The sequence below is a fragment of the Lithobates pipiens genome, unplaced genomic scaffold (genome assembly GCF_037356315.1).
Source record: "Lithobates pipiens isolate NorthernLeopardFrog02 unplaced genomic scaffold, aLitPip1_a1.2 Scaffold_13, whole genome shotgun sequence".
Taxonomy (NCBI): domain Eukaryota; kingdom Metazoa; phylum Chordata; class Amphibia; order Anura; family Ranidae; genus Lithobates; species Lithobates pipiens.
In genome coordinates, this window is record NW_027507718.1 from 509,782,120 (window position 1) to 509,808,835 (window position 26,716).

General features: G+C 43.9%; 1 protein-coding gene across 1 annotated transcript in view; it reads right to left on the reverse strand.

Annotated features, from left to right (window-relative positions):
• LOC143975584 (vomeronasal type-2 receptor 1-like) overlaps nt 1–24,633 on the reverse strand; it is a 54,827-nt gene extending 30,194 nt beyond the window's left edge. The window contains exon 1 of the mRNA XM_077478049.1: nt 24,284–24,633. Within this exon, the coding sequence (XP_077334175.1) occupies nt 24,284–24,516 (233 nt within the window). The 5' untranslated portion in view covers nt 24,517–24,633. The remainder of the gene's footprint in view (nt 1–24,283) is intronic.
• Nucleotides 24,634–26,716: the final 2,083 nt, after the last annotated feature.

Here is a 26,716-nt window from a genome sequence, read left to right on the forward strand (position 1 = left end):
GAAGGGGCCCTCCTGTGAAATATTATATCAAGAATTGTAATTACATGTCCCTGTTAAACAGGGGCAGAAAAATTTGGCCTTAGGCACTGGTGCTGGTGCCACCACACTGCAACCTCTCCCATATACTCTAGTTTTATTGCAGGAATTAGCCCTGCTGCAAAGCATTGCATCAAAAATTGTACTTAAACGCCCCTGTTAAACAGGGGCAGAAAACTTGGGCCTTAGGCACTGGTGCTGGTGCCACCACACTGCAACCTCTGCCATATACTCTTGTTTTATTGCAGGAATTAGCCCTGCTGCAAAACATTGCATCAAAAATTGTACTTAAACGCCCCTGTTAAACAGGGGCAGAAAAATTGGGCCTTAGGCACTGGTGCTGGTGCCACGACACTGCAACCTCTCCCATATACTCTTGTTTGATTGCAGGAATTAGCCCTGCTGAAAAGCATTGCATCAAAAATTGTACTTAAACGCCCCTGTTAAACAGGGGCAGAAAAATTGGGCCTTAGGCACTGGTGCTGGTGCCACGACACTGCAACCTCTCCCATATACTCTTGTTTGATTGCAGGAATTAGCCCTGCTGCAAAGCATTGCATCAAAAATTGTACTTAAACGCCCCTGTTAAACAGGGGCAGAAAAATTGGGCCTTAGGCACTGGTGCTGGTGTCACGACACTGCAACCTCTCCCATATACTCTTGTTTGATTGCAGGAATTAGCCCTGCTGCAAAGCATTGCATCAAAAATTGTACTTAAACGCCCCTGTTAAACAGGGGCAGAAAAATTGGGCTGATGGCATCACCCAGAACCAGAAATGTTCTTCCAACATATCAGCGGAGGAGGAAGAGGATAGACAATCAACATAACAGGACAGTCACTCAGCATCAGCATAGGCAGTCTTGAAGGGATGTGATATTTCAAAAAAAATTATTCTGTTACATCAGCTTCAGGTGCTTGGTAGCTGTGGGTGATCCAAGACTGATTCATCTTGATGAATGTCAGTCGATCAACTGATTCGGTGGACAGGCGCACCCTGTGATCGGTAACAAAGCCACCAGCAGCACTGAAGGTGTGTTCTGAAAGAACGCTGGATGCAGGACAGGCCAGTAGCTCAATTGCATACTGTGCAAGCTCTGGCCAGTGATCCATCCTCAAGACCCAGTAAGCCAGAGGATTTTCGGTGGGAAAGGTGTCCAAAGCCCCGTACACACGAGAGGACTTATGTCCGACAGACTTCCGAAGGAGTTCTGTCGGAGTTCTGCCGGAGTTCCGACAGAGTTCTGACGGACTTTTCGGCTGAGCGGACTTGGCCACACACAATCACACTAAACTCAGACGGATTCGAACGTGATGACGTACGACTGGATTCGAATAAGGAAGTTCATAGCCAGTAGCCAATAGCTGCCCTAGCGTCGGTTTTAGTCCGTCGGAATAGCATACACACGAGCGAATTTTTCGAAGGGACCGGGTCCGGCGGAGTTCCTTCGGAAAAATTTGAAGCATGTTCCATATTCTAAAGTCCTTCAGACTTTGGTGAGTCAAAAGTCCGTTGCAGCCCACACACGATCGAATAGTCTGACGGAATCAGTCCGTCGGACTTTGGATGTTGAAAAGTCCGCTCGTGTGTACGGGGCTCAAGTCTGACCTTGCCCCTAGGTATTCCTGCACCATGTAAATCAGACGCTGGCGATGGGTGCTGGAACCGATCATACCTTGGGGCTGCGGACTAAAAAATTGTCTGAAAGCATCAGTCAGACGGCCACCTTCTCCACCGCTCCTTCTGACCGATGCCTCAGCAACACGTTGTCCAGGACCAGGAGTTTGTAACTTCCCAGTCTCTGGGAACGCGTTGCACAGACCTTTCTGCAAGGCCTCCCGGAGATGTCTCATCCTCTGCTCCCTCTGCGATGGCAAGATAAGGTCGGCAACCTTACCCTTGTACCGTGAATCAAGGAGAGTGGCCAGCCAGTAATGGTCCCTCTCCTTGATCCGAAGAATACGAGGATCCTTCCGCAGGCTTTGCAGGATCAGGGAGGCCATGCAGCGTAGGTTAGCTGAGGCATTCGGTCCGGAGTCCTCTGGGTCACTAAGGACAACATGATCCGCAGCTACCTCCTCCCAGCCACGTACAAGTCCACGTGTTTCTTGGGACTGTAAATCATCCCTACAAGACTGCTGCTGCTGCTGCTGCTGCTGCTGCTGAGTGCCAGCCTCCACCTCCATGCTGACACAATCATCCTCCTCCTCCTCTTCCTCCTCCTCATCCTCTTCCTGTGTGATGGGTGGCACAGCAGGAACACTGTCTGGTAAAGGGGGCCTTGAGAGGCAAGGAAGTCCTCCTCTTCCTGCCTCTGTTCTGCCTCAAGTGCCCTGTCCATTATTCCATGCAGCGTATGCTCCAAGAGGTGGACAAGAGGTACAGTGTCACTGATGCATGCACTGTCACTGCTCACCATCCTTGTGGCCTCCTCAAACGGTGACAGGACAGTGCATGCATCCCTGATCATGCCCCACTGGCGTGATGAGAAAAAACCGAGCTCCCCTGACCCTGTCCTGGTGCCGTAGTCGCACAGGTACTCATTGATGGCCCTCTGCTGCGTGTGCAGCCGCTGCAGCATGGCCAACGTTGAGTTCCATCTGGTGGGCATGTCACATATAAGGCGGTTCTTGGGCAGGTTCAACTCCTTTTGGAGCTCAGCCAGCCGAGCACAGGCATTAAATGATCGGCGGAAATGCACACAGACTTTCCTGGCCTGCTTCAGGACATCCTGTAAGCCGGGGTACCTGCCCAAGAACCGCTGCACCACCCGGTTAAGGATGTGAGCTACACAGGGCACATGGGTCAGTTGTCCCTGTCAGAGGGCGGAGAGGAGGTTGGTGCCATTGTCACAAACCACCATTCCTGGCTTAAGCTGGCGTGGCGTCAACCACCTCTCGGCCTGCCCCTGCAGAGCTGACAAAACATCCGCCCCAGTGTGGCTCCTGTCCCCCAAACAAACCAGCGCAAGCACGGCATGGCATCGTTTTGCCTGCGTACTTGCGTAGCCCCTGGAATGCCTACGAAGCACCGCTGGTTCTGAGGACAGAGCACTGGAAGAGGCCATGGAGGAAGAAGAAGAGGAGGGGGTGGAGGAGAGAGGTGTGTCACAGCCAATAGTATCATTTTGGAGGCGTGGTGGTGGAACAACCTCCAACACTACTGCACCTTGTCCTGCATCCTTCCCAGCTGCCAGAAGAGTGTTGGAGATGCCAGCTGATGAGGAGCAAGGAGAGGTCCACTGTGTTCTTTGGTGTGGGTCTTTGAGGTACGCTTGCCAACGAGCTGCATGGCAGGTCAACATATGTCTGGTGAAGCATGTGGTGCCCAAGCGGCTGATGTTTTGGCCACGCGAGATACGCTTGAGACATATGTTGCAAATAGCAGCGGTGCAATCTGATGCACTTGTCTCAAAAAAGGCCCACACCAAAGAACTTTTAGAATAACGCGCAGAGGCAGCGCCCTGCATAGGCGGAGCTCTGCGGTGTGATTCAGTCGGTGTGCTGCCCCTAAGCTGGCCCCTGGAGGGCATCCTGCCTCGTTGGACATGTGCCTCCTCCTCCTCCTCCTCCTCCTCCTCCTCTCTCCTTCCAGGCACCCACGTGGAGTCAGTGCCCTCATCATTCCCTCCCTCTTCATCGCTGTAGCAAACCTGGCAGTATGCTGCAGCTTGTGGAACATGACTGCCAGATTGCTGTCCTTCTTGAGCATACCCTCTCTCTGCGCTCACGCTACTGCCTTCCTCTAGCTGAGTGTCATCATCAGAGCCCACAAAACACTGGGCATCCTCCTGGAGCATGTACCCAACACTGTGCTCAAAGAGTCCAGGAGACTCCTCAGGAGAACGTGGTGGGTCTAGGGAAGGAGTCACTGATGATGACATTGAGAGGAGGGAAGACGATGCGTTGGCAGCTGCTTTGCTAGTACCCTGAGACTGGGGGAGAGAGGATGAGGAGGATGAAGAGGGCTTGGTCATCCACTCTACCAAGTCATTGGCATGTTGCGGTTCAACATGTCCAGCTGCCGAAAAGAAGGACAAGCGTGTCCCATGGCCACGTGCTGATGACAATGCACCGCGTCCACGACCAGCACTGTTGTCTATAGACACAGAGCCTGCTTGCCCTCTTTTATCGGCTCGCGCCTGTCTGCCTCTCCTTGCTGGCCTTCCAGACATGGTAATGGCCTGAAGGGAGTTGGGTAAAACAGCAGTGTAATGGAGTCACACAACACCCACTAAGCCCTGCAGATGGCTCTATTAGAGAACAGCAATAAACGGTAGATACAGGTGTATATTGTGCTGGAGTCACACAACACCCACTAACTCTTGCAGATGCCTTTATTATAGAACACCAGAGATAAAGGGGTGTACTGTAATTGAGTCACACAACACCCACTAAGCCCTGCAGATGGCTCTATTAGAGAACAGCAATAAAGGGTAGATACAGGTGTATATTGTGCTGGAGGCACAAAAAAAACACTAACTTCTGCAGATGCCTTTTTTATAGAACACCAGAGATAAAGGGGTATATACAGATGTATACTGTGCTGTGCTGGAGGCACACACAACTTCCAATAACTCCTGCAGATGGCAAGTGGGCTCAAATAGAGAAGAGCTATGTAGGTGGATATAGCGGTGTGTACTGGGTACAGAGCACGCAGACAGCACGCACAAGCTCCTAACACTACTGATTGCAAGCTCTATTATAAAAGATAGATCACTAGCTATATAGGTGAGGTGAATATAGCGGTGTATACTGTGGTCAGGGCACACAGACAACAACCACTACACAACAGCAAGATCGAAAATCGGCCGAAAACGATCGGTGTGTACTGTGTTGAAGGTACACAGAACACCCACTAACTGCTTCAGACGCCAACACACTACACTAGGCCGCCGCGCTGGTGGCCTTATATAGTGTGGGGCGTGTACTACACAGCCTGAGCTATGATTGGCCACAGGCATCCTGCCTGTGGCCAATCATGGCTCTCCTCGCTGCTGGCGCTGTGATTGCCCAAGCATGCGGGGTCACAGTGCATGATTGGCCAATCATGAGCCAGCAATGCACTGCGATGATGAGCGGCACACGAATTTGGCGCGAACGGCCCATAACGTTCGGAATTCGCCGAACGGGCGAACAGCCGATGTTCGAGTCGAACGTATGTTCGAGTCGAACACGAAGCTCATCCCTAACAGGGATCCTCAAGCCTACGGGGTGGATGCCTTGACAGAGAAATGGTGGTTCCACAAGGCTTATGCCTTTCCTCCAACTCCTATCATTCATCAGTTCCTGAGGAGACTCAGGTCAGAGACAGCAGAAGTCATAGCCATAATCCCTTATTGGCCCAACAGACCCTGGTTTCCGCTTCTGATGCTCCTCAGTGTCAGGGGTCCAATTCCTTTACCATCCAGACCAGACCTTCTGTCTCAAGGCTCGATATTACATCCTTGCCCGGATCACCTGCGCCTAAAGGCTTGGTTTTTGAAAGGGGACGGTTGAAGGCTTTAGGCTGTTCTGAAGAAGTCATTCCCACTCTTCTTAGTGCACGAAGAAGTAGTACTAACCGGGTATATGAGAGAATTTGGGCGAAGTTTGCAGATCACTTGTCTTCAAGGTCCAGTTCCTGTAATACCCTGACAGTCCGGGACGTTTTAAGCTTTTTCTAATCAGGATTGGATATCTTCCTTTCGGTTAGTTCTCTCCGGGTCCAGGTTTCAGCAATTTCATTTTTCTGGAGTCGCATGGGCCAATCATCCCTTGGTCCAACAATTCTTCAAAGGAGCAGTCAGGCTTAGGCCACAAAGGAAGCCTAGATTCCCCAAATGGGACCTTCCATTGGTTCTAGATTTCTTCTCTCAACTTGACAAAACGCTCTCAATCAGAGAATTAACCCTTAAAACCTCTTTTCTGGTAGCCATAACTTTGGCAAAGAGAATCTCCAAAATTCAGTCTCTAGGCGCAAAGGATCCTTTTCTCACCTTCTTTCCAGATAGGGTAGTCCTAATTCCGATGTTGGGGACAAATCCCAAGGTTACCTCTGTTTTCCATGAAAACCAGGAAATCACTCTTCCTACCTTCAATTCTGCTGGAAGTCATGATCCACATCCACTCGATTTGGGAGTTACTCTAAAACAATATCTGGATGTTACAGCTTCTTTTCGTCAATCTGACTTCCTCTTCATGCTATTTAACGGGAAAAATAGAGGCGCCAAGGCCTCCATTAGATCCATCGCTGCTTGGGTGGTCCAGGCAATCCAATGGGCTTATAGAGAGAAGGGCTTGGCTCCTCCTGAGGCGGTTACAGCTCACTCTACCAGAAGTCTCTCAACCTCATGGGCGGCTTTGCGTCATGTTGCGCCTGATGTAATCTGCAGAGCGGCCTTCTGGTCTTCAATTCATACCTTCATGTCTCACTATTTTGTTGAGCCAGCATCTTTATCCTCTGTTGATTTTGGTTTGAAAGTCCTGTCGGCCGACAGTGTTAAATAAATCTTTTGTTCAGCATTTTGCCCACCCGGGTGTGTTTGGCGAGTTATTTCCCACACGTTGCTGCCATGGAGTCTGTCAGGAAAATGGAAAATTCCTATCAAAATACTTACCGTAATTTTCCTTTCCTGATGGACTCCATGGCAGCAGGAGTTCCCTCCCAAATGGCTGGAGTAGGCTAGTTACCGAACACGGCCAGGGGCAGGGAGCAAAGATTTATGGGAGTAGTGTCCTATAGGATAGTGGAGGCGGGACTTAACCCACACGTTGCTGCCATGGAGTCCATCAGGAAAGGAAAATTACGGTAAGTATTTTGATAGGAATTTTCCATTTTATTGCTAGAAATCGACTGGTTGTTACAATATTTTATGTCACACGATCTGACAGATTAGTGGGATAATCTTATACACCCAGTTGCTTTATACCTCGGCAAAAATGATATGTGATTAGTCAAGGAGGTCAAATTCTCTTATGCTGCTTACACACGAGCAGAATGTCCGACAGAAAAAGTTAGACGGGAGCTTTTCGTCGTATTTTCTGATCATGTGTACTTTTTATGTCGAAAATTCTGACGGACAGACATAAAACATGTTCTAAATATTTCAGTCGGAACCAAATCCTATCGGGAAAACCGCTCATCTGTATGCTGTTCCGCCGGACCAAAAACGATGCATGCTCGGAAGCAAGTACGAGATGGAAGCTACTGGCTACTGGCTACGTGCTATTGAATTTCCTTTTTCTAATCCCGTCGTACATGTTGTAAGTCACCGCGTTCTTGGCGGTCGGACTTTGGTGTAATTGTTTGTATACAAGACAGTTTCAGCCGAATTCCGTTGGAAGTCCATCGAAAAAACCTTCAGAGTTTATTCCGATGGGAAAACTGGTCGTGTGTATGCGGCATTATACTTATAAGCCTCTGACTCCTCTTAATTTTGTCAATATTTTTACCTGCAATACTTTTAAGTATAAAAAACCTCCCTTGTGCGGTTCATATAAAAGGTGCAGCGCTGTAGAGAGTATGAAAAAAGTGCAAAACTGTGCAAGAAATATAAAAAAATAAAACAACAATGTTAATTAACCACATGCCGACCGATATACGTCGGCAGAATGGCATGGACAGGCAAATGGGCGTACAGGTACGTCCCTTTAAATTTGCTGACATGCCATCGCGTGCGTGCCGCTGTCGGCATGTGCGCACGCCAGTCAGGACCTCTGTGAGTCTGATCGTGGGATCCGCGGACTCGATCGCTGTGAGGATACCCACGATTGTCTCACGGGGAGGAAGAACGGGGAGAGGCTAATGTAAACAAGCATCTCCCCATTCTGCTTAGTGACAGTGTCACTGATCTCTGCTCCCTGTGATCGGAGCAGATATCAGTGACACGTCACAGCCATGCCCCCTACAGTTAGAAACACTCCCCAGGGCTCACTTAACCCCTTCACTGCCAGTGTCATTTACACAGGAATCAGTGTATTTGTATAGCAGTGATTGCTGTATAAATGACAATCGTCTCAAAAATGTCTGATGTGTCCACCATAATGTCACAGTCATGATCGCTGATCACCGCCATTACTAGTAAAAAAAAAATTATTAATAAAAATGCCATACAGATATCCCCTATTTTGTAAACGCTATAACTTTTGCGCAAACCAATCAATAATTGCTTATTGCGATTTTTTTTACCAAAAATATGTGGAAGAATATGTATTGGCCTAAACTAAGAAATATATATTTTATATATTTTTGGGGGATATTTATTATAGCAAAATTTAAAAAAATGTTTTTTCAAAATTGTCGCATTTTTTGTTTACAGCGCAAAAAATAAAAAACGTAGGGATGATTAAATACCACCAAAAAAAGCTCTATTTGTGGGAAAATTTTGTTCGGGAGCCACGTCGCACGATCGTGCAATTGTCAGTTAAAGCGACGCAGTACCGTATCACAAAAAGTGCTCTGGTCTTTGGCCTGCAAAATGGTCTGGCCTTAAGTGGTTAAATGCTAATTAAACGTCCTCTTAAGTATGTCCAATTGCAACACAAAAAATATCTCCTATAGTCTGACTTAATCAATGTCAAAAACTATTCAGCCACTGGTGTAAATGGAGGCTTACCAAAATGAATGGCTACACAATTAAGTGCAGCAGACTCACATTAGTTTCATAGGGAATTACTTTCTCCTTTTATTCTTGCTGTTAACACTCCGGATAAGGATGATGTGACTAAACTCCAAATTATACCGGAAAACAGAAAGAAACGTGTATGATGTAATATTGTTAAAACAAATCTTCACCCTGGTGAAACATCTTTTCATGCAAGTAAAAAGTGCAACCCTGATCATCGGCCTTCACCAGGCAGCCCCCTAAGCAATGCACACTCAACAGAAAGGTTCTGTAAAACAGTGCCTCATGGTGTAGTATTTATTTAAAAAAGGGGAACATATAGTAAAAACGGGTATAATACACATAAAGATACCCATAGCTAAAAATCAAACCGCTACAAGTACATCAAAAACCATTGCCACTTGGATCACCAATATGGCGGTACGACGTGTATGTTTTATATTTACTTTGCACATATTTTATTTTATTTTTTGGTATAGCACTCACGTTTACCCCCTTCCCCTGCAAAATTAAATCTGTTGGCAGACGACTGGGTAACATTTAGTAGTTGCCTATCTTCATGTATCGTCTCGAGAAATTAAAATTACCAATGTTTATGCTTCAAACTCACCCAGCAAAAAAATCTTTAGCTATCTGGCCAGTGAATTACTGTGCATTTCCCTCATTCCACATTCAGTAGAAGGGTATTTTTACATGGTTAGGAATAACCTAGAGGATCGGTCTCACCAAAAAAAAAAAAAAAAAACACATACATAAAACATAGTCTACTTCACCTTTCATAAAATCTAAATTTTTTTCTTATGTTTAAAAAGAATACCATAAAAACAATAAGGACATTTGCCGAAATTGCCCCTTATAATGTCTTAAAATAACAGTACATAATGGCATTTGATATACAGTACATGTGTATACATACACTAAACAGTTCACCACCTCTAACTAGAATGCTATGTACGCCTATGTGCGTTTACGTTTTTCACAACCAATTGCTACTTCCTCAGGACTGAATCGTTTATTCTGTTTTTCACTAGTTAGTTCTATGTACACTATCCTTCTGCCTAATCTGGAAAAGAACCATATGTACATCAATAGTCACATCAAAAATGATACTCACATACTGTATATCTGAACTCATCGTCAACTCTTATTTAATAGTAACAATAGATAAAATCATGTTCTTAACAAGTATTCACAGATGTGCATCATATAATAAATGTATAGATAAAAGCATTGAAAAACATACAAAGCTGCCATGTTCTCATCTATAAAGGGGACACATTTCAGGAGATGAGGACAATATGATTTAAAAATAATAATAGACACCAAAATTTAAAAGTATACCTGCATGAAATTCATCACTATAACATTGGCACATGTGTTAACACTCTGCTAGACCAAACGACCGCTCACTATATTGCCCATCCCCTGTTTATATATTCCCCCAGAGGCTGACTTCCTGCCAGAACATATCCAGTATTCAGTGATTGACACACTTGGGGAGATTTACATAAACTGATGCACAGAGAATCAGGTGCAGCTGTGTATGGGAGCCAATCAGCTTCTAATTTCTGCTTGTACAGTTAAGTTTTGACAATGAAGCTTGGAAGCTGACTGGTTTCTATGAAGAGCTGCACCAGATTTTGCACTCCCCAGTTTTAATAAATCTCCCCCCACTGTGTTCAAAAAATGAGTGACGGTGCCACACAGACTGAATAAAGTAATCTCACACCGGGCGCACACTGCATCATAGCAACCACCAACCGCAAAATACAAAGAACACTGCCCCGGGGGGAGGGGGGGGTAGATATGAACCAATGCATATAGATATTACACAAGTAGACACATAAGTCACCTAGAGGAATATAGGTATCATAAAAAATGGCACACATTAACCACTTCAATACAAGGTAATAAGGATGAGCCCGATGTTCAAATGGAATATTAGGTGTTTCACCTGTTGACCAAACAACATTATGCGACGTTCGTGGCAAATTCAAAAGCCACGGAACACCATTATTTAGGCGCAGTCCGTCCCTTCTATAGTACCGGTTATCGACTGAGAAGTCGGCCCAGTTCTACAGGAACCCAAACCCCTCCTTACTACACCAACTCTTCAGCCACTTGTTTACTTCCCTAATCTCCCTCTGCCTTTCTTGTGTGGCTTGATGTACCGATAGTATTCCTGAGAATACTACCTTGAAGGTCCTTTTCCTAAATTTAGCTCCTAAGTCCCTAAAATTGTTTTTTTAGGACACTCCATCTACTCCTGACTTTGTCATTGGTGCCAACGTGCATCATGACAGCTGGGTCTTCCCCAGCCCCTCCCAGCAATCTGTCCACCAGATCGGTGATGTGCCAAACACGAGCACCCAGCAGACAACATACTGTTCGACACTTCAGGTCTTTGTTACAGATTGGCCTCTCTGTCCTTCTAAGAATTGAGTCCTCTACCACCAGAATCTGTCTTTCCATTCCCTGGCAGCTAGGAGAGTCCCTCAGCTCCAGCAGTGCTGGTCCCTGATTGGGATCACCAATGTCACCCAATGGAGTGTAGTTATTGGGATGCTTAAGCCCTGGATCGGCCTCCCTGGCACTTGCCCCTCTACCCTTCCTGACTATTTACTCTTTGATAGTGCCTGCACCTCTTTGTCTCCACCCACCTCTGTACTGGCCCCTGCCAGCACCTGCTGTGTACGTTCCTGGCTCTCCTTTGAGTATGGAGGGACTTCTCAGTGCTGTCAGTTGCTTCCTCAGATTTAGAACCTGGGCTTCCAGGGAAACAATGCGCTTACATTTTGCACAGCAGTATTCACCCTTGATTGGATGATCAAGGAACGCATACATGCCGCAATGTGTACAACAAGTTGCCTCTCCACACCTGCTGGGCATCGTACCTATTACATTTAATGAGGATTGAGGATTATACCCTGTCCAAATTACCTAACAACTAGCTTCCTGACACTAATACTCAAGACAATACACAGGTACTTGCAGACCTACGTGGACTCGCAGACCTACATGCACTCGAAGAACTACGTGTACTCACAGACCTACGTGCACTCACAGACCACTTGCAGACCTACATGCACTCGCAGACCACTCGCAGACCTATGTGCACTCTGTGGTTTGTTTACATTCTGTGATGGGCTGTGATTGGACACATCTGGTCACTTGGTAAATAGCCATTATTTATTGGCTCTTTACACTGATCTGGGATGGTCTGTTTCCCAAGGGACATGCCTCATCCCCGATCGCCATGCTGCTGGTCCCCGGGGGCCCACAGGAGAGGCGAGAACGGGAGGCTATTAAATTATGCCCACCCAGGATGGGAGAGTGTTCATGCCGGCGTCATTTTACTATGGCCCATTTTGGAAGTGGTTATATGAACGAAATCACAGGATTCAATACAGACAATGTCATCCAAAATCTCCAGTGATGTGTATATGTGTTAATAATTAAGGGCTCACAGTGAAGTGTATACAACCAAAATACACATAAATATGACATTATTATAAAGTTAGGTGACCTGTCAATCAGATAGTACAGTAAAGTTAAATCTGGTGTCACAACCAATTTAAATATACAATGAATAATAATTTTAATGTAATACTATGATAGACAGTGATAAACTTTAAATCTGCAGATGAGTCCCCTATTCAATCTAAAAATGGGGCAAAATAACATATTGTATCATTTAAGTCTGATAGTAAAATGGCTTGAATATTATAAATCCATTTGGCCTCTCCACCTCCCTCACTTTGATTAATTCTTTCCATTACTTGAAATTGTATGCCAACTCTTTAATAATGACTGCACAATGCATAGCAATTGGTGATTGTAAATTGCCTGCATCAATGACATGGTTTACCAAACTTCCTCAGCACATTCAATACCAACCACTAGAAGAGAAATCTAACGAAAGTCCAATCCTAGAAAAACTAACTCAAAGTTGGTAAATTTTAGGTACACAGTAGCATAATGTAAAGTAAGGTCAGATTGCTCTGGCGGGCAGCATGTTCTAAATCCTTGGCAAATTAAGATGTCAGGGTGAAGGTTCTTCACCCAAAAGCAGCATGTTACAAATTAATATATGCGTGCTGAAGCAGAAGAGTGGTCATTGGTAGTAAAAAGATGGATTTAGTAAATCAATACATAATGATCATAAACTAGCATTAACCCACCAGAGTTCAGCTTTATCAGCCCAGTGCATCAAGACCAATAAACTTCATTTCTAAATAATTTCTATTTGCTTCTGTATATTTCTTTTCTAACCATATAAATATGCACTAACGCGCTAATTTGTATATTTGTGTTGACTACCATTAATTGAACACACAGAGTGTCCTATCATAAAAAAAGAGCACAGTACTTACAAGCTGCAGAAAGCCAAGTTAAAATGTTTTTCCTTAACATAAAAAAAAAATTGCTGACTGAGAATATTCCACCAATAGTAATATTTCCTTCCTGGACATGCTTTGGTTCAAATAAAACTATCCTTTTAGTAATACAACACGGAGGACCACAGCCTACTTCTTGGCATTGTGCTAGTAGAATAAAAGTATAATATACAACAGATACAAGTACAGCTTTAACAAACATTCCAAAGCAATCTTTGTTTTATGCTCTGATGTCAGGTGTCATATCTTTTATCACAGTATCTTGCTTGTAAGTGTGCGTTGATGCTGGCTCTTAGCCCTTGTACACACGGTCGGAGACTCCGACGGAATGTGTCCGATCGGACCGTTTTGTCGGATATTCCGACTGTGTGTGGTCTACATCGGACTGTTTCCGTCGGAGTATCCGACTGACCAAGTTTTCCAACTTGTTGGTAAAATTTTCCGACAAAATGCTCCGATCGGACATACTCCGATCATTTGTAGAGAATTCTGATCGGACAAAGTACAACACATGCTCAGATCAAATTCCTACACCAAAACTATTGGCTACTAGCGTGAACGTAGTCCCGTTGTAACAAAATAACGTCATCACGTCGGATTTTCCGACAACTTTGTCCGACCGTGTGTATGCAACAGTTTCAGACAAAATCCAATGGATTTGGTTGTCGGAATCTCCGACCGTGTGTACAAGGGCTTAGACTAAAGTAGCCAACCTTTATAGTCTTCAATATATGTGAAGAAATAGCTTTATTAAATTATCTTATGATTTTTATAATACTTAACTATCTTTGGTACAGAGCCAAAAAATATGCTTTGCTTATTGATGATTATTTCTTATACAAAAATGACCTTTCTTTACACAATATTCTGTGTTATCTTTATGGAAAATTGTGTTAAAAGATGACTGAACTACTGGAGATTATTGTAAAGAGCATAAAGAAATTAACATTTATTAAATATGTACTACTTTCTTTCCATTAACAGGCCATTTTTGAAAAATAATCACATTTTTATGATCAATATTAAGACACATTGGGGGTCATCTACTATAGCGCCGATAAATTATCCTGCAGTCATGGAAAATAGCGCCCAATTAAGGCCAATTAAGACTTCAGCTCTCAGAAACTGGGCGCTAATGCAAATGTAAAGCAGCGCTATTGCCGGCAAATATGCCTGTCAGATCACATATGCAGGAATAGTGGAAGTCAATGGGGCTCGAACCTGCAAAATCCAAAGTTCTCACAGAAGGCTTATATGCAAGTTATTTGTCATTAAAAGTGTATGGGGACCTGGGTCCTGCAATTGGATCAATTGGAAAAATGTTTTTAAAGGGCATTTTTTTTAGGAGCAGTGATTTTAATAATGCTTAAAGTGAAACAATAAAAATGTAAAATTCCTTTAAATATCGTGCCTGGGGGTGTCCTGAGTATGCCTGTGAAGTAGCACATCTTTCCCATGACATTTCTAAAGGAAAAAATACTGGTATGGATTTTAAGGGGAACCCTGTTCCAAAATTAAAAAAAAATGGTATAGGGTCCCCCCAAAATCAATACCAGACCCTTATCCAAGCACGCAACCTGGCAGGCTGCAGGAAAAGAGGGGTACAAGAATACACCCCCCAAACCGTACCAGGCCGCATGCCCTCAACATGGGGAGGGTGCTTTGGAGTAGCCCCAAAAGCACCTTGTCCCCATGGTCAAAAATAGTAAAAAAAACAGGAGACACTTTGGGACAAGTCCTTTATTTAAAAAGATAAAATAAAAATGTCCCATGATGTATCTCACGTTGCCCAATGAGCAAAAAAAGAAAAAGCTACAACAGCTCGGTCTCCATGAGATGCTCCTGCCGAGTGATGCTTCTTCTCTGAGACAGCTGTAATATAGCTGAGGGTGGGGCCCCCTGGTGACCCTGCCCCCCTCGGATGCCACGTGACAATGGCTGTTGTGGCTTTTTTTTCTTTGTTCGGCTCGTCGGACGACGTGAGATGGATTTGCATCGCAGGACATTTTTATTTTTTAATAAAAGACTTATCCCAAAGTGTCTCCTGGCTTTTGTTACTATTTTTGTTGACACATTTTTGGGGAAATGTACCCATTACCAATAGGGGGTTCCCCTTGTTACATGGTTAGTAAGGTTGAATAAAGACAGTTATCCCTATCCCTGTACATTGCATCTCAATAAGATGCTCATCTATTATATTATTATTTTATTTTAGGTACCCATATAGGGCCATCAATTTACACATACATCGCACACTCACCTCAAGGAGCCCTCAATCCAAAGTCCCCAACCTGCATTCATACACTAGGGCCAATTTTCGACAGAAGCCAATAAACCTACCAGCATGTCTTTGGAGGGTGGGAGGAACCCAGAGTACCTGGAGGAAACTCACGCATGCACTCACAGGGAGAACATGCAAACTCCAGGCAGGTAGTGTCGTGGTTGGGATTTGAACCAGTGACCCTTTTTACTGCTAGGTGAGAGTGCTAACCTCTATACCACTGTTCAACCCCAAAGTAGGCTATAGGTTAAAGTAGGCTTCCAGATTGCGATAAGCAATCAAAACAATCAGGCAACGGTTGTGGGCATGAGGCCCTTGTCCCCATCAACATGAGACAAGGTGCTTTGGGGGGCTACTCTAAAGCACCCTCCCCATGTTAAGGGCATGTAGCCTGGTACGGTTTAGGAGGGGTGCACTCTCTCGCCCCTCCTTTTCCTGTGGCCTGCCAGGTTGCATGCTCAGATAAGGGTCTAAAATAGATTTTTTGGGGTCCCTTACACTATTTTTTTTTTAATTTGGAGCAGGGTTCCCCTTGATTTCCCTACCAGACATGAAGGGCCTGGTATGGATTTTGAGGAGACCCCCCACACAATTTTTTTTAAATATTTAGTTCGGGGTTCCCCTTAATATTCATACCAGACCCAAAGGGCCTGGTAATGGACTGGGGGGAACCCATGCCGCTTTTTTCAATGAGTTTTATCTATATTGCCAAGACCCAACAATTGATTACAGTTTTAAATTACTTTTTTTCCTTCAGAAATTTTGCATTTTTCTGTGGTACTGTTCTAAACACGGGAAAACTGTACCACTTTACAGGCATACTATAGACACCCCCCAGGCACAATATTTAATTTAAAGGAATTTTTAATTTTTATTGTTTCACTTTAAGTATTATTAAAATCATTGCTTCAGAAAAATACTTTTTTTGCATTGATCCATTGTCCTTGGGGCAGGACCTGGATCCCCAAACACTTTTTATGACAATAACTTGCAAATAAGCCTTTAAAATTAGCACTTTTTGATTTTTCATGTTTGTGTTCCATAGACTTTAACGGTGTTCGCGTATTCATCCAAATTTTTTGCCTGTTCACATGTTCTGGTGCGAAACGAACCAGGGGTGTTTGGCTCATCCTTACAAGGCATTTATACCCCTGCCCAGATCAATTTTCAGCCTTCAGCGCTTATTTTTTCATAAAAAAAAGGGCTTTCTTTTTTCGTGGTATTTAATCACCACTGTGTTTTTTATTTGTTGCGACATAAGTGAAAAAAGAGCGAAACTTTGAAAAAAAAAACACTTTTTGTAGTTTCTATGATAACATTTTGCAAATAAGTAATTTTTCTTCATAAATTTGGGACAAAATTTATACTGTTACATATCTTTGGTAAAAATAACCCAAATAAGTGTATATTATTTGGTCTGTGTGAAACTTATAGAGTCTACAAGCTATGGTGCCAATCATTGAAAATTGATTACACCTACTGTACTGACAGCCTATCTCATGTCTTTTGAAAGTAGACAGTCCAAGATATTTAGTAACAGGCATGGCGAGTTTTTTTTTTATAGTTGTAGTTTTTTCTCACAATTCTTGGGAAAATTAAGAAATGTTTTTTGTTTTTTTTTACACTCAATTGTCATAATAACAAGTTATTTCTCACACACAGCATATGCATACTTCCAATTACACCCCAAAATACATTCTGCTACTCTTCCTGAGTATGGCGATCCTACATATGTGTGACTTTTTCACAGCCTGGCCACATAGAGAGGTCCAAAATGCATGGAGCAACGTCAGGCATTCTAGGGGCATAAATTACACATAAAATTTCCTAACAACCTATTACACTTTTGAAGGCCCTGGAGCACCAGAACAATGGAATTACCAACAAAATTACCCCATTTAGGAAAGCAAACACCCCGACGTATATTCTATGAGGCATGATGAGTCTTTTGAATGATTTTTTTCCACAAGTCTTTGGAAAACATGGAAAGAAAATGAAAACTTTTTTTTTACACAAAGTTGTACATTTATATGATATTTTTGACACACAGCATGTGCATAGCAAAAATAACATCCCAAAATACATTCTGCTACTCCTCCTGAGTATCAGCGATACCACATGTGTGAGACTTTCACAGCCTGGCCACATAGAAAGGTCCAACATTGAAGTAATACCTTCAGGCGTTTTAGGAGCATAAATTACACATCTAATTTTATTCCTACCTATCACACTTTTGAAGGTCCTGCAGAACCAGGACAGTGGAATTACCCACAAAAATTACCCCATTTTGGAAAGCAAACACCCCATGGTATATTTTACAAGGCATGGGCTGCAGATAGGTACTCAGGTACTCTGATGGGCAGCAGATAGATGCTTGGGTACTTTGATGCACTGGAGATAGGTACCTGGGGTAATCTGATGGGCTGCCGATAGGTACTTGGGTACTCTGTCTGCATATAGGTACTCGGGTACTCTGATTGTCTGGTGATAGATACTTGGTTACTTTGATGGGCTGTGACAAGTACTTGAGTACTCTGATGGGCTGGTTACAGGTTCTCAAGTACTTGGGTAATCTGATGGGCTTGTGACAGGTATTTGGGTACTCTGATGGGCTGGTGACAGGTACTCAGAGACTCTGATGAGCTGGTGACAGGTACTCAGGTAATCTGATGAGCTGGCCACAGGTAATCGGGTACTCTGATGGGCTGGTGACAGGTACTCAGGTACTCTGATGGATTGGTGACAGGTACTCGGGTAAGCTGATGAGCTGGTGACAGGTACTCGGTTACTCTGATGGGCTGGGGACAGGTACTCGTGTACTCAGATGATGGGCTTGTGACATGTACTTTGATGGGCTGGTGACAGGTACATTGATAGGCTGGTGACAGGCCCTCTTTATTACTGGGGGGGGCAATAGTGTGTCTTGGTGTGCACTGTAAGCGGTAATGAGCTGTTAATGCAATATAATCCTCACACACGATCGATGTGTGAGGAGGAGAACCCAGTAACAGCAAGTTACCATGGTTTGTTTACATTCTGTGATGGGCTGTGATTGGACACAGCCGGTCACACTGTAAATAGCCATTTTTTTATTTGCTCTTTACACTGATCTGGGATGGTCTGTGTCCCAAGGGACATGCCTCATCCCCGACTACCATAATGCAGGCCCCCGGGACCCGCAGGAGCATCAAGAATGGGAGGCCATTAAATGAAACCCACCCAGGATGGGAGAGTGTTCCTGCCAGTGTCATTTTATTATGGCCTGTTATGAAAGTGGTTAATAAACTAAATCACAGGATCCAATACAGACAATGTCATCCAAAATCTCCAGTGATGTGTATATTTATTAATAATTAAGGGCTCACAATGAAGTGTATACAACCAAAATACATATAAATATGACATTATTATAAAGTTAGGTGACCTGTCAATCAGATAGTACAGTTAAAGGGGTTGTAAAGGTAAATGTTTTTTCACCTTAATGCATTCTATGCATTAAGGTGAAAAAACATCTGACACTGCTGGCGCCCCCAGTCCCCCCGTTTTACTTACCTGACCCCTCGAAAATCCCGCGCTCGCCCCCGCCATCCTCTTCGCCGCTCAGCCTGGCCGCTGATTGGCTTGAGTGGATGGATGGAAAGCAGCGCAGCCATTGGCTCGCGCTGCTGTCAATCCCATCCAATGACGCAGCGCGCCGGGGGGCGGGGCCTTGTGATACAGCGAGCGGCTATAGCCGCCGGCTGTATCACGGGAGCGCCGCCTGCAGGTGCTTCTCACCAATGCGAGGGAGCTTGCATGAACGTGAGAAGCACCTGCGGGAGGAAGCAGGGACAGCCGCCGAGGGACCCCAGAAGAGCAGGTTCGGGGCCACTCTGTGCAAAACGAGCTGCACAGTGGAGGTAAGTATAACATGTTTGTTATTTTAAAAAAATAACAATTTTTACTTTACAATCCCTTTAAGTTAAATCTGGTGTCACAACCAATTTAAATATACTATGAATAATAATTTTAATGTAATACTTTGATAGACAGTGATAAACTTTAAAAGGTGCGGATGAGTCCCCTATTCAATCCAAAAATGGGGCAAAACAATGTATTGTATCATTTACAGTAAGTCTAATGGTAAAGTGGCTTGAATATTGTAAATCAATTTTGCCTCTCCACCTCCCTCACTTTGATTAATTCTTTCCAGTACTTGAAATTGTAAGCCAACTCTTTAACTGCTTCAATACCCAGCCATAGTCATATGATGCCCACAGATGGGATCTCTCATCCTGGGTGGGCGTCTTATGACGTCCTCAGCTTTCCACCACTACTGGGGGCCCCCGTGGGCCCACAGAGCAGCAATCGAGGATCTGGCGTGTCCCTCGGGACACAGCTGTTCCCCGATGGGGGTAATAGAGCGCCGACAATGGACGGCGGAGCTTCCAGAAATGTGATTGGTCTCTATGCAGAGCGCCATTGAGAAGCGCTCTGCACAGTGCCCGCAGTGCTGCATATAGTGGCGATCGGGGCTGAGGCTTTTCCCTTTGATACAGCCCTGCCCCGTTCAGTGTAAAGAGCCAATGAGATTGTAAACAAAACCAGTGTGTAACCGCTGTTGCTGGGTTATCCTCTTCACACACCGATCCAGTGTGAGGAGGAGATCAGCTAACAGTGAGTTACACATTACTGTACCCTAGTATATGCACTACTGTGCCCAGATTCCCCCCTAAAATAAAGAGGACCTGTCATCTAATACCTGTCCATCAGGAGTACCTATCCATTAGGAGTACCCGCCACCTCACCAGAGAACCCTCCACCTCACCGGAGGTCCTTTTACCAGACCAGAATACCTGCCACATCACCAGAGTACCCGCCACCAGAGTACCGCCACCTCACCCACAGCCAAATACTCAGTCTGACCAATGAGAGCAACGGGGTGCTCTCACCGCTCAGTTCTGATTCCAGTTCTAGTTCGGAATATGAGCCCCCGTGGGCAGCACATCAGGATCCGAATCAGAGAAAAAAATCAGTCCATCCAAAAAGACAATGGTCTGAACACCAGGCAGCTACCAGCAGTGGCAACGGCGGTAGACCCCAGGAGGAGAGGCACAAGTGCACGCCAAAGAATTAGGGCCCAAACCCAGCTTCCAGATGCCTTGGCAAACCCATTGTGGCTGCCTTCTACCACAGGGTCAGCCATGATCCCCCCTTTTATAGCACAGCCAGGTGCGCAGGTCATCACTGCAGGTTTTTCCCAAATGGATTTTTTAAATTTATATTTCCCTGATGAATTAGTTCATGGCATCATGGACCAAACCAAACTTTTTGCCCAACAATTCATTGCAGCTAACCCCCGCTCCAACTATGCCCGCCCTTTTGAATGGAGACTCCTACAAGAACATGGGGCTTACAAAATGGTCGACCAAACCCATCCACCATATGCCAATTTTTTCCTCGACCATGTCCAGGTCCCGATGCAAAATTATAATGCGCTTCCTGCATTTCAGTGACAACTCACAGTGCCCACCCCCCACCCCCTGAAATTACTCAAACTTTGATCAACTATATAAAATTCACCCCTAAGTATTTTTTTTTTTTACAAGAAGTTTGCCAAACTTTATGTCCCTCACAAAAACATATCTGTGGACGAATGCCTGGTGCATTTCACAGGTCAGCTGGGAATCAAGCAATATATCCCCAGTAAGGGGGCGAGGTACGGCTTAAAGTTCAACAAGCTCTGTGAAAGCGACACTGGTTATGTGTACTCATTCCGCATGTATGAAGGCCAAAGATTCCCAGCTCCAGCCCCCTGAGTGTCCATCGTACATGGGAATAAGTGGAAAAACTGTTTGGGAGTTGACATTTCCACTCCTCCAAAAGGGTATCATATTTACATGGACAACTATTACACCAGTTCTCTGCCCCTTCTCTGCCACCTATACCTAAAAAAGACATTGGCATGTGGTACAACAAGGAAAATCCAAAAGGGCTTCCCACAGTGTCCTGTCACCACAACCATTCAAAGGGGGCATTGACAAGCTTGAGGAACGAGGAAGTGTTGGCTGTGAAGTGGAGGGATAGATGACACCTCGGTGGAACTTCACAGAAGATGTGGTCCCGTTCGCAAGCCTTCCTGTATCAACAAGTACAATAAATTCATGGGGGGGTAGATTTAAATGATCAAATGTTGCAGCCCTATCTTTCAACAAGAAAATCCATCTTCTGGTACAAAAAAGTCACAATTTACTTTTTTCATTTGACCCTTTTAAATTCTTTCAACATCTGCCAAAAATCAACGGAAACACCCGCCACCTTCATAAAGTTTATTGAAGACATTGTCCCTCCCCTGATCTACCAAACAATTATCACCCCCAGAAAGCATTTGTTCCGATTGTGTCGGCAGACTACATGAGCACCATTTTCCAGACCATATCCGGAAGACGACGCCAAAAAAAATGTTGGGTGTGAACCAAAAGAGGAATTAGGAAAGACACCAGCTTCTATTGTCCCGACTGTCCCTCCCAACCTGGCCTTTGCATCGTAGAATGCTTCAAGCGATATCCCACTTTCGAAAACTATTAGCCCATATTTCTAATACTGCCATTTCCCCGTTTTCAATTTCTGTCCTGAATATTTTCCTGCCTCAACCTACCTGTACTGACTATTCCTGCCTGCTGCTTGTTTTTCTGTTGCTGTCCATGTTCCTGCCTGCTGCCTGGACCGATGCTCTCCTATGTGGGCCACTGCACTACTAAAACTGCAGGTAATATTTTCTTTACCATTTGCTCAGCAGAATGTATTTTGGTTTGTAATTTGTATGTACAGTACATGCTATGTGTTAGAAATATGAAGGGCCTTCAACAATGTGATAGGTTGGCAGGAATTTAAGTGCGTAATTTATGCTCCTAGAACCCCTGACAGTGCTACTTGGATGTTGGGCCTCTGTATGTGGCCAGGCTGTGTAAAAGTCTCACAGATGTGGTATTGTCATACTCGGGAGGAGAAGCAGAATGTATTTTGGGGTGTCAGTTTTGCTATGTACATGCTATGTGTTGGAAATATCTTATAAATTGACAACTTTGTATAAAATAAATGTGTTTTCATTTTTTTCCCACATATTCAAAAAACTTATGAGAAAAAAATGAACCATTCAAAAGACTCATTATACCTCATAGATTATACATTGGAGAGTTAGCTTTCCAAAATGGGGTCATTTTGTGGGCGTTTCCATTGTCCTGGTGCTCCAGGGTCTTCAAAACTGTAATAGGTGGTTGAGAAATGAGATGTGTAATTTATGCTTGTAGAACACCTGACGGTGCTACTTCAATGTTGGGCCTATGTATGTGGCCAGGCTGTGTAAAAGTCTCACTTATTTGGTATCACCATACTCAGGAGGAGTAACAGAATGTATTTTTGGGTATCAGTTTTATACATGCTATGTGTTGGAAATATCTTATAAATGGACAACTTTGTATAAAAAATTGCATTTTCATTTTTTGCCCACATATTCTGGAAAAAATTAAGTGTTCTAAAGACTCATTATGCCTCATATATTATACATTGGGGTGTTAGATTTCCAAAATGTAGTCATTTTGTTGGCATTTCCATTGACCTGGTGCTCCAGGGCCTTCAAAATTGTGATAGGTTGTCATCAAATGAGATGTGCAATTTATGCTCGTAGAATGCCTGATGGAGCTACTTCAATGTTGGGCCTCTGTATGTGGCCAGGCTGTGTAAAAGTCTCACACATGTGGTATCACTATACTCAGGAGGAGTAGCAGAATGTTTTTTGGGGTGTCATTGCAAGTATCTATGTGCTGTGTGAAATAACTTGTTATTGTGACAAGTTTGTACAAAAACAATAAAAATAAAAAAAATAAACAATTTTTCCCAAGAATTGTGGGAAAAAATTACAGCTTCAAAAAACTCACCATGCCGCTTACTAAATACATTGGAATGTCTGCTTTCCAAAAAGGGGTAACTTCAGGGTTATTTGTACTTTCTTGGCTTATTAGGGACTCAAGTACATCAGGTGTGTTCAGATGTGATAATTTTTCAATGATTTGCACCATAGCTTTTAGACTCTATAACTTTCACAGAAACCAAATAATATTCACTTATTTGGGTTGTTTTTACTAAAGATATATAGCAGTATACATTTTGACCCAAATTTATGAAGAAAAAATACTTATTTGCAAAATTTTACAATAGAAACTAAATTAAAGTGTTTTTTTTTAAATATTTCTCTCTTTTTTCGCTTATATTGCAAAAAATTTAAAACCCAGCAGTGATTAAATACCACCAAAATAAAGCTATGTTTGTTAGAAAAAAATATTAAAAATTTGGTTTGGGCACAGTGTAGCATAACTTAGTAATTGTCATTCAAAATGTGAGAGCACTGAAAGCTAAAAATTGGTCTGTGAAGGAAGGGTGTATAAAAGCCCTTTATTGAAGTGGTTAATAATGATTGCAAAATGCATAGCAATTGGAGATTGTAAATTGCCTGCATCACTGACATGGTTTACAAAACTTCCTCAGCACATTCAATACCAACCACTAGAAGGGTAATCTAATGACAGACCAAGCCTAGAAAAACAAACTCAAAGTTAATAAATTTCAGGTACACAGTAGCATAATGTAAAGTAAGGGGAGATTGCTCTGGCGGGCAGCATGTTCTAAATCCTTGGCAAATTAAGATGTTAGGGTGAAGGTTCTTCACCCAAAAGCAGCATGTTACAAATTAATATATGGGTACTGAAGCAGAAGAGTGGTCATTGGTAGTAAAAGATGGATTTAGTAAATCAAAACATAATGATCATAAACTAGCATTAACCCACCAGAGTTCAGCTTTATCAGCCCAGTGCATCAAGACCAATACATTTCATTTCTAAATAATTTCTATTTGCTTCTGTACATTTCTTTTCTAACCATATAAATATGCACTAATGTGTCCTGTCATAAAAAAGAGCACAGTACTTACAAGCTGCAGAAAGCCAACGATTTGAAGTTAAAATGTTTTTCCTTAACATAAAAAAAATTGCTGACTGAGAATATTCCACCAATAGTAATATTTCCTTCTTGAACATGCTTTGATTCAAATAAAACTATCCTTTTAGTAATACAACACGGAGGACCACAGCCTACTTCTTGGCATTGTGCTAGTAGAATAAAAGTATAATATACAACAGATACAAGTACAGCTTTAACAAACATTCCAAAGCAATCTTTGTTTTATGCTCTGATGTCAGGTGTCATATCTTTTATCACAGCCTCTTGCTTGTAAGTGTGCGTTGATGCTGGTTCTTAGACTAAAGTAGCCAACTTTTATAGTATTCAATATATGTGATGAAATAGCTTTATTAAATTATCTTATGATTTTTATAATACTTAACTATCTTTTGTAAGGATCCTAAAAATAAGTTTTGCTTATTGATGATTATTCCTTATACAAAAACCACCTTTCTTTATACAATATTCTGTTATCTTTATGGAAAATTATGTTAAAAAAATGACTGAAATGCTGCAGATTAGGGTTGAGCTTGGTGTTTGAGTTGAACGCATGTTCGACTCGAACACTGGCTGTTCGCCCATTCGGCGATGCCAGAACTCTGTGGGCCATTCGCGCCAATTTGTGTGGTGCTCACGGCCCACAATGCACTGCGCCATCTCGGTCCATTGCTGGCTCATGATTGGCCAAGCATCCACTGTAGCTACCTATATTGCTGTTCTCTAATTGAGCCATCTGCAGGAGTTAGTTGGTGTTGTGTGCCTCCAGTATAAACCTGTAGCTACCTATATTGCTGTTCTCCTTTTCAATGACTGGCACTGTAGTGCAACCTACAGTCGCAGCTGTGGGGTTGTGTCAGTTCCTCAAGGAACAGGTTAAGCAGATGCTTGGCCTCCTTCCCAGTGAGGAAGTGGAGAATTATGCAGAAATACCTCAAATTCTGTGTTTCATGATTGATGCGATTTTGGATTCTGTCCAACAAGCATCTCGTTTGTCTCTCCTGTTGGTGCACATGCGAAGGGCCCTATGGCTAAAAAATTGGGCAGCTGAGCTATCATGCAAGAAGCATTTGATTGGGTTCCCGTTTAAAGGGGAACGTTTGTTTGGAGAAGAATTAGACAAATTTGTCAAAAAAATTTCAGGGGGTAAATCTACTCTCCTTCCAATCAAAAGGAGCAAACGTCCATCATTTAGGCATTCTCTCTCTCCCGGAGCATCAAGCTCTAAGCAGTGGCGACGGCCTTCCCAACTCCCCTCTACAGGAAAGGCTCAAGGCTGGGCCCAGGGGCAGAAGAAATCTTGGGGGCGAAAGCCTGCCAAGCAGAGCCCAAAAGCTTCCTTGTGAAGGGGTGCCCCTGCTCAGCCGAGTGGGGGGAAGGCTCCTGCAGTTTGCAGAAGCCTGGCGGGAAGAGATCCGGGACAAGTGGGTGGTCTCTTCGGTATCTCTGGGCTACAAGCTAGAGTTTCAGGAGATTCCACCTTCTCGCTTTCTAAGGTCAAGGATCCCCAGGGACCCAGTAAAGCAAAGACCGCTATTCCTGGCCTTAGATCACTTACTATCCCAGGGGGTGATAGTAGAAGTGGACCCAAAAGAACAGGGTTCAGGGTTTTACTCGAATCTCTTCACCGTTCCAAAGCCAAATGGAGGTGTCAGACCTATCCTGGATCTGAAGGATCTGAACCGGTTTCTATGCATCCAGGTCCTTCCGAATGCAGTCAATTCGCACTGTGGTCTCCTCCCTGCAAGGGGGAGAGTTTATGGCATCAATAGACATCAAGGATGCATATCTCCATGTGCCAATTTTTTCCGCACACCAAAAGTATCTAAGGTTCGCGGTAGAACGGTGCCATTTTCAATTTGTGGCCTTGCCGTTCGGGCTCGCTACGGGCCCTCGAGTCTTCACAAAGATTCTGGACCCTCTCTTGGCAAACCTAAGAGCCCAGGGTATAGCCGTCATGGCTTATCTAGACGATTTGCTTCTCATAGAGAAAACAGTAGCGCTTCTGAACCACAGTGTTACCAGAACGCTAGAACACCTGGAAAGCCTAGGTGCATTATAAACCTAGAAAAGTCGTCCCTACAGCCTGCTACCAGGTTGGAATACCTGGGTATGGTCATCGACACCGCTCAGGGCAAGGTGTTTCTACCAAGGCCAAAATCCTTGGCCATTGGGGATCTGGTGCGCCTAATTCTGGGCAGAAGATCTTCCCCCATTCGGTTATGCATGAGACTGTTAGGGAAAATGGTCGCCTCCTTTGAGGCCGTTCCATTCGCCCAGTTCCACTCAAGGCCTCTGCAAAGATGCATCCTTGCGGCTTGGAACAGGAAGCCCCAGTCCTTGGATCTTCCTATGCGTCTATCCCCAGGGACACGCAAGAGTCTCGTTTGGTGGTTACAAACCGAGA